Source organism: Sceloporus occidentalis, unplaced genomic scaffold, assembly GCF_023333645.1.
Source record: "Sceloporus occidentalis isolate IW3139 unplaced genomic scaffold, rSceOcc1.0.p SCAF_6, whole genome shotgun sequence".
NCBI lineage: Eukaryota > Metazoa > Chordata > Lepidosauria > Squamata > Phrynosomatidae > Sceloporus > Sceloporus occidentalis.
This window is the reverse complement of record NW_028316986.1, coordinates 137,036,780-137,051,171: the sequence shown is the minus strand read 5'-3', so window position 1 is coordinate 137,051,171 and position 14,392 is coordinate 137,036,780. Positions and strand designations below refer to the sequence as shown.

The following is a 14,392-nucleotide window of genomic DNA, read 5'->3' as shown; positions in this document are numbered from 1 at the left end:
CATAAAGCAGGAGGCTACGAATCAGATATCATTCAAGGCCCCCTTCAACTCCATGACTCATGGTGGAGGTGTGGATAGGACTATCTCATGTGAATGTTGTAACAGTGCTTTAGAACTGCTAAGGCTGAAGAACTGAAACTGGTCCAGGCTTATCTGAGTACAATCCTATATAGATGTTCCCTTTGAATTATGGCCCATTGTTTTCAGTGAGACTTGTTCTCAGTCAAGTATGTATAGGTTTACAGCACTGCTGACCTTCATGGTTTAACCAAACTTGAAACCCAGATCTCCTTGGACCACTTCCAGCCTATCAATTACAACAGTACATTGGGTGCTGATTTACATTTGGCTGCTGTGTCAGAGAAAGGAACTGGCAAAACCACCTCTAAGTATTCCTTGCCTGAGAAAACCCTAGTGATTCATGGGGTCTCCATGAGTTGACAAGTGACTTGAAGGGCCATGTGCACATAGAACAGTTCTTTTCTGAAGCATTGTTCATAACATGCAAGTTTTTGTTTTTGTTAAACCAGTTATGGGCTCTGTTTGTCATTCTATATTTCACTGTATGGTTCTACATATCCTATAATGCTATGATTCTTGCTGGATTGTCTTTTTCTTCTGACTACAAAATTCTGAACAACAATCACCTCTGATTCTTTCTCTTGACACACATAAATGCATACATTTCCGTTTTGTTTTAAAGAAAGATAATACAAGTACTTCATAATTTCTATGGAATGTTTTTTCCAACTATATTTTAAACAGATGTGTTTTTTTAAGTTTTTTTAATATTCGGCAGAATTCTGAATTCTGATTTCACTCAACCAATAGCAGTAGATAACAGTAGATTTAGGATTATCATCTGCTTTAACATATTGCTGCTCACATTCCTTGTTGCACAAGCCGTACTCATTAAATTACAATTACTGATTGGCAGAAAATTATTTCTGAGACTTTGGATTTTGGGTGTTGTAAAGTACAGGTATCTGCTCTAAGAGGTTGAGGAAAGCTATGAGACAGAAATCAAATGATGGCTTTTCAATACTTGTCATTTGACCTACACAAGAAATGGTGCATCTACACTACATAAATAATTCAGTTTGACACCACTTGAACTGCCATGGCTCCATCCTACAGAATTTTGGGATTTATAGTTTTGTGAGACACAGCATTTGTTGACAAACCAGGTTAAAGAACTTGTAAAACTATAAATCCCAGGATTCTACAGCTACAGCACTCAAATTGAATTTTCCCTTACAGTATAGATGCATCCATAGTTGTAGAAGCTCAGTAAGGCGAAAACAGTGTAGCACATCCTACAACAAAACAGCCTTTACCTACAAAAGCATGTTCTTGCTTTCTTTCTGCTTCAGCGCCACAGTAAAACCTCACTAGATGAGATATTGTGGGTTGGACTGATTTGAAACATTGTTTGCCAATTTAAATCATTGCCAATTTTCCCCATTTGAACGTGTGATATTTACTAAATAAAACTGTGAGAATTGCGTGCCACAACTATTAAAATCTGTTGCAAGGAACAAGAGCAGAATGTGATATATTTTATGTTTTATAGTATATCTTAAAAGATTGAAGAAAAGGGATGATAGTTTCAACAGTGTGAATTCCATTTAGGTATCACACCTTCCCTCTCAGGAAGACAAGATAAAGTTTCCCAAGCGAAACAACAATTTGGTAAACGGGACTTTAAAACCTTTCCTGGGATGCATACAGAAGCAGAATCCCTTTTTACATATTCTAAAACAAAGTTGCTTCTGGACTATAGACCTACAGCACTGGTGAGGGCATGTTTTTCTTTGCAATAATGAGAAGCAGAATTAATACAGTTTCACCCAATCATTTAATAATTTCTGTCAATATTCTTCCCTGTGGCCCATTTCTTCCTTTTATGTTTACTTAAAAGTAAGCCCAGTTCAGCAAAGATTCCCAGCAATGTTAATTAAAAGTTTCCCCTCTTGGCCAGCTAAGCCTGTTTTATGGCTTCCTGATGAGCATGGGCAGGGGATTAATAATGAATAATCTATTAACTGCCCTTGACTAGCCTCTCTTAATTACTCTGTTCCCATGGGCAGAGGGGCAGGAGATTTTAACTTCTGATTTGTTTTGTTTTATTCATGTTTTATTCATATTTTTTTGTGTGTGGTGGATGTTTGTTCAATTATTATGTATATTCTAATCAAATTAAAGTGAAAAGGTGCTGGAAAAGAAAACTAAGGAGAGAAAGCTATTGCAAACAGAAAGTGATAACACCACCATCATCAACATCATCGTCAACAATTCTTATTGTACAGTCACAGACCAGGAAAACACAAGTTGGGTACCAGGACAGTTAAGACACTGTCGGTTACTAACCACACCCATGTTCATTATGAAATGGACAAAGCCTGCAGACCAGGAACTTTTCATTAACGGCACATGAGCTTTTTAAAGCCCAGCAGAGCTTTGCCTGGCCCACCTGGGCCTGTTCTAAAATTGCCATAAATCAGGCTCTCAGAAATACAAAAGGAAGACAGAAAAGGTTGGAATACAGTGGAGTAGATGATAATATAGAGAGCCAGTGTGGCATAGTGGTCTGAGTCCTGGACTACGACTCTGGAGTTCAGAGTTCAATTCCCAGCTTGGCCATGAAATCCACTGGGTGACCTTGCCACTGGGGAAGGCAGTTATAAACCTCCTCTGGACAAATCTTGATAAGAAAACCCCCTGATGGTCTTAGGGTTGCCATAGGTCGGAAATGACTTGAAGGCACCCAACAAGAACATGATGAGATTATTAGCCACATGCTTTGTAAGAAGTGAGTGAATAAGGATGGCAATTCCAGAGAAAAGGCTTAGCGATAAGTCTTGTTCTTGTGCCCTGAGTTTTCTTCAGAGGAGAATCATTGTGCTCACTATTTCAATATTCATTTGTGAGTGTTTTGCCTTAGTAGCCAAAGTGACTTGGCAGATTACCAAGGAAAGCAGCAGTTCATAAAATTATTCCAAGGAAGAGGGAAGCCTTTCGAACTATCCCAGTAAGGAATGAGCATACTCAGTGCCCACTGAAAGCTAGCTGGAAGCAGAAAGGGGGAAGGCACCACAGACTGAATAGTTTTCATGTTTTCTCTCTGCGTGATATCCATGCTGTGAGTGGCACTGACTCACAAAAGAGCAGAGGTATCATCATGCTTTAGAAAACAATTTGTAGGGGGGGAAGGAAAAGGAGGGAGCACTAGGCCAAAGATTACTGGATATGCTCAGTAGCCTTGCAGATCTCGCTGTCTTTGGGAAGGCAGAATAGGCACCTTGTGTTTGAAAGTGGCAAATATTATTTTAAGATGAGTAAAGGAGTTTCTCTGTTTTGGAAAACTGAAGTATTTCTAAATGTAAAACTGCTGTGCAAAGCATTCAGTTTCACTGCTTCAGGAGCAAGATTTTGAAATCAGGGAAATGATAAGAAGAACTGTTTCTCGGAATCTGTTGCTTCACAGACTTCAGACTTTGCCAGTGCACATGTCTTTCAAGTTTTTAATGTGAGAGCAGGAATGATGCAGAGTGAATTTAGGAATATTCCTGATTTCACCCTCCATACCAAATCAGACATGGAAGTATGCGTCCAAGTCATTTCTGACTTACGGTGACCTTAAGGTGAACCTATCATGGGGTTTTCTTGGCAACATGTGTTCACAGGCTGTTTTCCATTGCCTTCCCCTGAGTGTGAGAGAGTATGGCTTGCCCAAGGTCACCCAATGGGTTTCATGTTCAAGTGGGGCTTAAACCCTGTTCTCTAGAGTCATAATCCAACACTAAAACCACTATGCCATCCTGGCTCTCAAATCAGACATACCTTAAGCAAACTTATCCCAGTGTAAAATAACTTTTGATAAATGTGTGTATGCACCCTTCTTGCTGAAGGTGATCATTTCTGAACATAATTGAGCATCTTGCTTCCTTTATATCCAGGAGCTGTTTTTAGCTCTGTCTTATAACAGCACGGTCAGTCTGATAAAGTAGGAGAACAGATTAGCAAGTGAGTGGCAGTAGTTTTTAAGTCATACACAGCAATACATTTAGACTTTTGCTTCATATTGTTGTTGTGTGCCTTCAAGTTGTTTCCAACGTATAGCAACTTGTCCAAGGTCACTCAGTGGGTTTATGCTTCATATATCTCTCTGGATAAGAATGAGGGCATATTTCCTTAAGGTAGAAAAAGAAAACAAAATCTTGCATAGCCAACTACATACATAGTACAAGATAGTTAATCCCCAGCAGCACAGGCAGGGGAAAAATAATCACAAAATGCCCCTTGCACTGTGTGTATCAGACAGTTGCCTCTAAATGGATAGTGCAGTGGACCCTTGGATTTCAGCGGCTGCTTGCTAATTAGTGAGGTTTGAGGGGGTTTGGCCAGAATCCACAATGTAGCACTGTAGTTATGGTACTAAATAGTACACAATAGTCATACAGGATTCTGCTGTGTCTCTGCCTCTGTTTCACATAGCCCTTGGAACAGACAGAATATAGAAAGGATCCATATTGTAAATCAGGAATTCTAATTCTAGTTTTATGTTTTAATTCAATTTTTTTTGTAGAAAATACATTAGCATAGAAATTTAGTTTGAAAATGTACTGTGAAGAAGTGGCATGGACTAGTTACTCTTACTGCTTCAGAGTAGGGCAGCATCAATGGACAATGGGTACTTTGGGATGAACTTATCAGTAAGGCTGTAGAGAACCAAAGAGCAGGACTGAGTCCAAATCCAGTGTTTACAAATGCTGTGTTTCTTTGAAGTGTGAAACTACAGATTATTAGCACATGGAAAGTATGACTCTTAACTTTGAGGGCTTTACTTTGCATTAATTATAACAATGCAAAAACAGGCAGAAGCAGCAACTTTTAACAAACTTCCCATATCATATTAAATCTGTGATATTGAATACAGTTGCAGTTACTTTACTTTCTACAGTAGTTATATTTTTAAAATTTACAATTATGTTTTTAAAATTATATTATTACTATTAGGTCCAAGGTGCAGGCTTTCGAGGCTGGAAAGAGGTAACATCCATATTCAATAAGGAGGATGAGCAACATTTACTAACAGGAAGTAAATCTCCAAAATCAAAAGGGTATGTATGTAGAGGAATGGGCAATGATATAAAAATGCAATAAGCTATGCCTTAGATGGGATTGTTTATCTGGTTGCTAATGGCATTAAAGTTAAAACAAAAATTATCAGGTTAGGAAAAGTACTTAAATTTTTTGAAGATGACACACGTTCATATTCAAAGTATTCTTCAGGTGAAAAGAGCTGCACTAAGACAGAAAGAGCAGTTATTGTAGACATTTTACTAAGGTGGAATGGCATTTTTAAAAAACAAAGCAGTGGGTTAGATCCAGTGCTTTTGATCCATTCAGGGAAAGACTCACTAAAACAGAAGCAGACCTTCAGTAGCTCTCACTCTGAATGGAAGTTCTTTCCAAAGTGGAGTGAAAATGTGGATCCAAGCCCACTGCACTTAAAGCCTAGGTAACCCCTCACACAATTCTGTGCCTCCCTAATTCATTTGAAATCAGATGCATCTTATGCCAGTTACTAGAGGATGTACACATCAAAAGACCTAGGACAGGATTACTCGCCCTCATTTCCAGTACCTCAGCCAGTGTTGTTTGATAAGAATATATGGCTTTAGTATCACAACTATTTTAAATTGATGCCATTTCTTTAATTTTATTTTATTCTGTGTTTTTGCCATTTTAATGACTAGAAAAGTAGAATAAAATGTTTCAGGTAAATGAAAACATATTAAAATGATTTAATATGAGGATGATGGCAAGATTGCACTGGTCCTCCTCTCTCGAAGATATTTCTCTTTAAATTATTTTCACCTGGAATGTGTGTTCCTATAAAAACAGTTTTTATTGTTCCCTAGAACAAGTTCAAAATTAAAAGAGGATGTGAAATCAGAAAAGAAAGCTGGATTTTGGGACAGTTTAGTAACAAAACAGAACCTCCCGTCCAGGAAGCCAGATGAGATTGAAGGATGGGAGCCCCCACAGATTCCTTCCAGTGACCAACTCAGCGATGCAGGAAATGCTTTAAGTGACTATTCATCTTGGTCAGGCTGGGAAGATGAAACCAAAGGCTCCACAAAATACACAAACCTGGCAAGTTCAGGTAATAGTTCACGGTGGAGTATCAAATCAGCTGGAAGACTGGTTAGTATTAGGCGACAAAGCAAAGGTAACCTTACTGACAACTGGGAAGAACTAGAATGAAACAAAGAATGTCAAATGTTCTATAAATGGTTATAGGTGATGTGATTTATGTATATTCTCAAACCAAAATCAAAACTGCTTATTATTGCACCTTTTTACAAACAATATTATTCAAATTGTCCAGTAGTTGCTCACATTATTGTATGTTTCTTAGTCTTTCTGTTTTCCATGCTGAAGAAAAATCAAACTACTGCTTTTTACTTTTGTGTCACATATTCATACTGTATAGTGTCTTGTTTATTTAAAAATGCTTTATGAATGTACACAGTGGATGAATATTGATTGCCTTATATAAGAACTTCACTAATATGAAGTTTTAGATTTCTTGGTCTTTGAGCGTAATTTTATATTTGAATGCTGTCCTTGTTATTTAAAAATGCTTATTTGCAGCTGACACTGCATTGTTTCAAACTAATACATTGCTTTCCTTGTCTTTATCATGAACATATGATTCTCAGGCTGACATGTCAGAGATCCTGCATTTTCCCAAAGTACTGAACTGTACATGAAGTATAGGACTATCATGTGCTTTTCTTCTTCCACTACAAAGACTTCAGAGATCAGTAGAATAAGTCTTCTCTCCCTCTCCCTCTCCTTCTCCCTCTCCCTCTCCCTCTCCCTCTCCCTCTCCCTCTCTCTCTCTCTCTCTCTCTCTCTCTCTCTGTGTGTGTGTGTGTGTGTGTGTGTGTGTGTGTGTGTGTGTGTATATATATATATATATATATATATATATATAAAATTTATAATTCAGTTAAAACAGGGTTGCACCATCGCAAGCCAAACATTGGAAACCAAACCAAGCAGAGGTAACAGCTAAGGTCTGATTTTTGTATTCTCTACATCCCTGTAATAAACATCAAAAACAGCTTCTGTACGATTGGGCTCCATCTTGCAGAAATAACAGAATCAAAGTCTCATCACTTGCGTAAACTGGATCACACGGATATTCCCCATACTATTGCTGTTTGTCAGCTGGGACTCTGTTTATACCACAGCTGTGTGGTGGAGCTTGCCTGCACGGAAGTAATGTTTTCCACAACAACTGCATCATTCAGAGAATATAGGTATCAGGCCTCAGCTTCAGAAAATAGGGTCTGTGCAGATACATTATTCATCAGTTTAGAGCAGTGGTCTTTAACCCTTGATCCACCAAATGTTTTGGACATCAGCTCCCTGGATCTTGGACCACTGTTTGTAGTGGCTGGAGCATCTTTGAGTTGCAGCCCCAAACATGGGGAGGATCAGAGGTTGATAACCAGAGAGGTGAGTCTGCAGATGTTGTTGAGCTACAGCTTTTACTGGCCCTAGCCAGGATAGGCAGTGGTGAGGAATGCTGGGAGATGTAGTTCAGCAGTATCTGAAGGGCCACACAATTTTCAAAGGATGGGTTTTCATACTTTTTCTTTCTTCTCCTTAAACTACAACAAAGTTGTATTTGAGGTTTCCTTCTTTTGTATTTTCAGGGTGACAGAGATTCTTTTATGTAGAAAGAGTATTTTAGTGGTTGCATTTGCTGTTTTAGTCTTACTGGTTGCTGCTATATTCTTATTAACTATAAAGAGCTATGCATTATAATACATATGGGAGACTGGAAGAGTCTGTGTGTTCCCAGTTGCTCATTTTTACAAGTCCATTTTATTATAAATTTCCCAATTTATGAGACTAAGAATACTACATACTACAGTATGCCTAAATACCACTGTGATATGAAAAGAAAACGCCCAAGTATATAATCTGAGCAACTCCCATTCAGTTTACAGAGGAAAATAGTATTTGATCCATGTACAACTTTTTTTTTTTGCATCTATCATAGCCAGATACTTAGACTATATGGATTTGAAATGTAATAGAAGACATCTTTGTTGCATTTTTAATGGCCAATATAACTGTTCATCAGACCCCTTTCTGTTTTTTTTATGGCTATGTGTACCAGCTTCCCTCATGAAGTGGAGGTTTAATCAGCTGAGAATGATTTTGCCACAAAATGTTGTGTGCTTGTGGAAGTGAATCTGGTGGTGACACCAGTTGTAGGAAAGGCGTAAGTTGTAAGAAAGAGGGAATGCAAGAGAAGGAGTAATTAGAGAGCCATCTTCTCGTTTTATTGCCGCAGCTATTGATTTGAAATGTAACAAAAATTATATAAGTGCCTTGTTCTAGTCTATAAATGTTTGGTTAGATATTTTAATCACTTTCTTGCTGTTCCTTAAGCATACTTGTTTAATTTCTGTCTTAAGATTCTGTGAAATGAATATTTAGTTCTGGTTGTTAGAATATTTTATTTCCCTCAGTTGCAGACCTTTACTTAACACTGATACCAAGCCTGTACACTTCTGCTTATGTAATAAGCTTATTCAGCCATATGGACACCAAAACAAACAAACAAACAAGTTCACAATTTGCTTCCAACTATCAGCAATTTTTAAGTAAAATGGACTGGTCCATAACTATGCAGAGAGTTCCCATGTAATTTTCCACCTACAATTTAATAACTCAATCCACATGTGCAAACCAATTATTAAGGCCATCTGCTGTATGGAGAAGGGACACTTTACCTTCCTCTCTGCTGCCTTCCACCACTCTGTCAGTATCTGCTCCAGAGGTTTGGGGGTCTCTTTGGAGCAATGTACAATATTATGGTGTGAAAGAATAAAGGATTATTTCAGCCCTGACATATATTAGCCTCTTTCCCATAGTCTCCATTAATATAAACACGCCTGATTTCCTTCAGAAGCAGAAATACTCTGCAATGCCTTTGAACTTACATAATCCTTTGGTCTCTTTCCCTTCCTGCTCCTACTCATTCTAAGAAATTCCTGTGCCAGTAGGAGCTTGTGACTCCTGTGCAGATTGCAGGATTCCTGGACTAGTCATTCATAATGCTTGCATAACAGAAGAACCGTCCACCTATTTTGTTCAGTTAGTCTGCAACTTGGAATTGGGTTATCAGCTCACATCTCCTTGCTTGCTTTTTGTTGCTGAAGATGTGTATTTGAAACTAGCATCACCCATGCTATTTTTGAAGGATCTCTAATAGAGCAAATGTATCTTCAAACACCAAACTTTAAAGTCACAAATCTGATGTGATTTCTTTGGCAAAATCTATTCTTTTGCTTTGGGGAGTGGGTTTAAGATTTTAATAACTGATCTTTTAATGAAAAATGCAGATTTGTTTAGGCAAGTTGAAATGCAAGCCGGTGAAAATTAATTTTCTATTCCATTCAGGTCAGCAGAAAGGGTGTTTAATTTTTTCTCATTAAAGGTGATGGGACTTCATATTGCTTAACCTTGGCTGGATCACATCCTATTTTTTTCTCTCATCCTGGATGTATGTAATTGTAGAATATAGTAACTTCTTTATGCAAAACTTTTTCTAGTTTACACTTTATGGAGGGCCTTCCTCCAGCAGGAGTATTAGTGTGGCACGCTGGCACCGAGCTCAGCCTTGCAGAGAACTCCAGGAGTCATTGTGTAAGAGTTCAGGAGCTCAGGGTTTAGCATTGTGGAAGCTTTTTTATACTGTGACAAGCAGAGGTTCTGCCTTACACATTACACAGTCAAGTGCCTGTACTTCACCTTGTTTGTGACGCACAGTTCTATGTGAAAGCAGAGTTCACACAATTTTGCTGTATTTAGAGAGCCACTGAAGGGTACAGTTAAAAAACTGAAGTATATTGTAATAGCAAACATCCAACATCTTGACCTTCTGTGCTAGATAAAGCTGTTGTTGTGCAAGTGCAAGTGTAACTGACTTGCACTTCTGAAGCTGAAATGTGATTTTACACCTGAGAGGCAGGATGGATTTGGCTCATTTTGCCCCACTTGTCAGAAAACCCTTCTCTTCACTGCTCAGAGCACACTAAGCCAGCCTTTACAGTGGTCCTGTAGATGACTAGGATGCCTAGTCCTGCTTTCTCCTTATTTACATTATGGCATATGTTGCTGTGAACACTGAACAGTGACAGTTCTTCACAGGAGCTGTGAGGGAAGCAGCAGAGCTGATCCCTTCCCCAGCACTCATGTCAGATAATGTGTTGTCCCCTCATTAGGTCTTAATACTGAATCCTGGGTGCTCTGGATGGCAGGTCCATAGATCAGGCCTCCAGGAGGAATTTGAGATACATAAAATATGGCCTGATTTATTTAAGCTATAAAGGGTTTTTTTAAAATTGGGACACATTCCATCCAAAGTTCTGTACTTTCATACCACATTGATTTCTATGGAGTTCAGTGGCCGAAATCCAATTGTAGTCTCAACTATCATGAGCACATTGAATCAATTAAATTTGCATTAACTGCTGATTTACCAGTGTTCCACTGAATCAATGTGTCTACTGCAAGTTAGCTCAGACAAATGGATACTTCACTTTGGCTGGGTCATGCCCATGTTTTCCTAACACAGAATTGTTTAATTTTAAAGGTAGTAATTAAATTTTAATATAATTTATTGTTGTGCTATTGTAGAATTATTTGGGGGTTTTCTTGTGTGTTTTTATTTGTTTGATGAATGTTGATTCTTTCTATTCTTTTAAAAAATTACTACCTAGACTTCTTTGAGTCTTCCCTCTAATAGTATATGACTTTCTTTTGCTTTTTATGTCCACTGGTTTAAAGAAGATACCATTGTGATTGTATTCTAAAATTGCACATATGTAATGAATCAACTGTTGTTTCTGTTGCCTTTTCACTGTATCTATGCATAATTTTGGCTTAAACTCAAAGAAGGTGAAATGTTTTATGTGCCTGTAACTAGTCACATAATGACCACATTTCCTTTTCTCTAGTATTTTATTAGTTTCACTTCAAAAATATAATATTTTCACAAATGAATAAAAAATGAGTTGAAACCAAAATGCCAAATTCTTTCATTTCATTCTTTTAATGTTGTTATCTCAAGACCTGTTTCTCCAAGAAGAGGTCACTGGGCTACTTTATGAAAATCCTGAACATCCTAGCAAATGTACATGAGTCCAGTGGACTCTGAGACTTCTGTCAAAACCCAGCAAAATACTTGCTACTTATTTTCTTCTTTTGTGGTCTGCACGCATGGAACAAAAATACATTAAATGCAGGGCAATACACAATAATAATTTAAGAACAGGAGACTGTAACAGTTGAAAACTAAAAAATCTCATGGTACTATGATCTTTTTGCAAGGTTAAAATGCATGGGAAAATATGAAGAACTTCACCTACTGCTGAAGTTTCAAGATAGCATGCCTGACAAGTTTACTTGCAGAGAGGCTGTTCAGTTGCCATTCATTTTACCTCAAAAGATGGTGGAAACTAGGGAAAGGCGCAGTGAACACGCAATAACCTTGCTGATGGATTCTTTCTGTCCTTCCTGGTCTGGATTTTGATGGAGATCTTACTGTGGAATATTACTTTTTTGCATTTACTTATGTGAAGCATCACCAAAAAGGGCTGCATCTCCAGCCCTGCTCTTAGTGATTTACAGTGTATTCTGCTGTCCATGTCTGTGGGTAGGAAAGCCTTTACCCAAGGTTCTCAATAATCTAAGCTTCCCCACCCCTTCTTGCCAGTAGTCCCAACAGTGTCGCTAGGCTTGGTGTCACCCAGTGCGGTAACTCATGGTGTCACCCTCCATTTACCCCCTCCCCCCATAACACACCATACAAAATCCTTAGTAATGTTTTGTACTAATTTACTTATAAAACGTAATTCTCATATATCACTGAATGTAGTGATAATAGTAGTGACATTAACAACTAGCAAACTTAAATTTACAGTGCGCCCGCGTATATATGGCTTTCAGCTTATGCTGAAGCCGTGATACAATAAAAAGAATGGTGTATGTCCTATGGTGTATGCACTGCGCTGCACCGCATGCACATGTTCCATTGTTTTCAACCTAGAGTTTTCAACCTAGTTACAGATCTGTAAGTGCTCCACATTCAGTAAGATGCTGTAATCTTACTGAAAAACTAAGTGAATGCCCCCCTTGAGCCTACCCTAACAGCCAGTCAAATGAAGGAAGTCTGTTCAGTTGGCACTCAGACGTATGATGTTTCCAGCCCACCACCACCACCACCACCACCACCACTGAATGAGCTTTGACAATCAAAACCACTTCCTCGTGATAGCCTTGCTTACTGTTGGAGAGACTGGAAATGTCACACACTTTAGCATTCCAATTGCCAGCTGAACAGACCTTTGGCACCTGATGCAGCTGTTAGTTGTGAAGGTGGGCTTGGGGGACCTGGCCAAAAGACATTCTTTGGTTATGCATATGCAACTAAGCTGTCAATGGAGGACAGTGATGACAAACCTTTTAGGGACCAAATGCTCAAACTAAAACACATTACGGCCCTGAGTGTTACCCTGTGCCAGGGATGGGATTTCTGGGCGGAATGGGACTTCCAGGGCAGGACTTCTTCCCCCCACCCTCTGGAGACAGCTGAAGGCCTGGGAAGGCAAGGGGGGAAGACGAGGAACAGGCGAGTGTCCTGCACCCTCCTCCCCCTGCACCCTCCCGGGCCTTCATCTGCCTCTCCAGAGACAGCTGAAGGTCCAGAAAGAGGAGGAAAGGGGGCATGCCTGTTCTTCCTCTTCCCCGCCCTCTGTGTGATCTGAAAAATGGCCTTGTGTGCCATCTCTGGTACACAAGCCATAGATTCACAACCACAGCTGTAGGATATTAACAGTTGTCCTCTAACCAAGGCATCCTCTTTCTTTCTTTCTTTCTTTCTTTCTTTCTTTCTTTCTTTCTTTCTTTCTTCCACCCTCCACCAATGTGAAGATCTCCTTCTATCCTACCTCTACCACCAGTTCTCCTAACCACTGGGATAGCTTCACTTATTCCCACCTCTATCGCCAATGTGAGGACCTCTCCCTGTCTCAGCAGTTTAGCACCAAATGTGAAAACCTTCCAGTGATTCACACACACACACTTTTTATTAATACAACCAGTTTACATGCATATAAAAACACAACCCAAAGAAAATAACAATTATGCGTGTTACCTTTATTTTGAATAAATTAATCTGGGTATGCTTTGCTATATCAATTCTCTCTAATTTTATTTAAATGTGACATACTTCCCTAGCCTTACTGTGTGTCAAATTAGTTTTACTCATCTCCATAACAATGTACCTAATTAAATGTCAATACTTTGTTTTTTCTACTGGTAATTTGTCATTCTCTCATATCTATTATAATCCTATAATTACAGATTATATTTTGTAATTTTTCTTGTCTGTGTTTAACATGATTTTATCCTTTCATTTAATGGATCTTATCCTTTAAAGGGTTTTATCCTTTCATTTAAACTTGTCCATTTAACTTTCCAATATTTCATTATTTAGTAATGAGACCTTCTATTGATTCCTGTGCCAGATTTTATTCATATAATCTCCCCATGGGACCCCAGCAACTTTGATTAACTGCTGCCACCACAGACGCCATGTTTCTGAACTGGAGGCACAAGTGCACAATAGAAAAATTAAATATTAAAAAGAAATTAAACATAACATCAAAGATTACTTATTTAATACATTTAAATCCTGACTGTCACATCTCTCATTTTTTTCTCTCTCTCTGTCATATCCTTACTAATTCTGATCCTAAGTCCCTTAATAGCAGGTGCATTTCTATACCGCTTACCTATGTACTAAGTGGTTTACAAAGTGTAAGCTAATTGCCCCCAACAAAGCTGGGTACTCATTTTAGCGACCTGTGGAAGGATGCCAGGCTGAGTTGACCTGGACCCCCTTGAGGTCTGTGAGTGAATGGCTGCGGTACATCTCTAACTCCTTGTCCCAAACTTTGAAGGACTCTTAAGCCTAACCTTGACCAAACTTTCACTCTAATTGATATACGCATCCACCTTTTAAAACCATTCAGCCAATCATCAGTCACTCCTAATATTTCATACTCACCCCTTCCAACAAATCTTTGTCATATCACATCTACAGCAGGCCCTTGGTATCTGCTGGCATTTGGCTCCAGGGCTCTCCGTGAATGACAAAATCCATGGATGCTCAAATCCCATTAAATAGAGTGGCATAGTAAAATGGTGTCCCTTATACAAAATGGAAAAAATCATTTTGCTTTTGGGAATTTATATATTTTTAAAAATATTTTCAAGCCGTGGATGCTTCTAT

General features: G+C 38.6%; 1 protein-coding gene across 4 annotated transcripts in view; it reads left to right on the top strand.

Annotated features, from left to right (window-relative positions):
- Nucleotides 1–11,112, top strand: part of TDRP (testis development related protein) — a 45,116-nt gene extending 34,004 nt beyond the window's left edge. For all 4 annotated transcript variants that reach the window (XM_089531065.1, XM_089531064.1, XM_089531063.1 and 1 more), the window contains 2 exons: nucleotides 5,020–5,123; nucleotides 5,928–11,112. In XM_089531065.1, the coding sequence (XP_089387191.1) occupies nucleotides 5,020–5,123; nucleotides 5,928–6,273 (450 nt within the window). In that variant the 3' untranslated portion in view covers nucleotides 6,274–11,112. The remainder of the gene's footprint in view (nucleotides 1–5,019; nucleotides 5,124–5,927) is intronic.
- The last annotated feature ends 3,280 nt before the right edge of the window (nucleotides 11,113–14,392 follow it).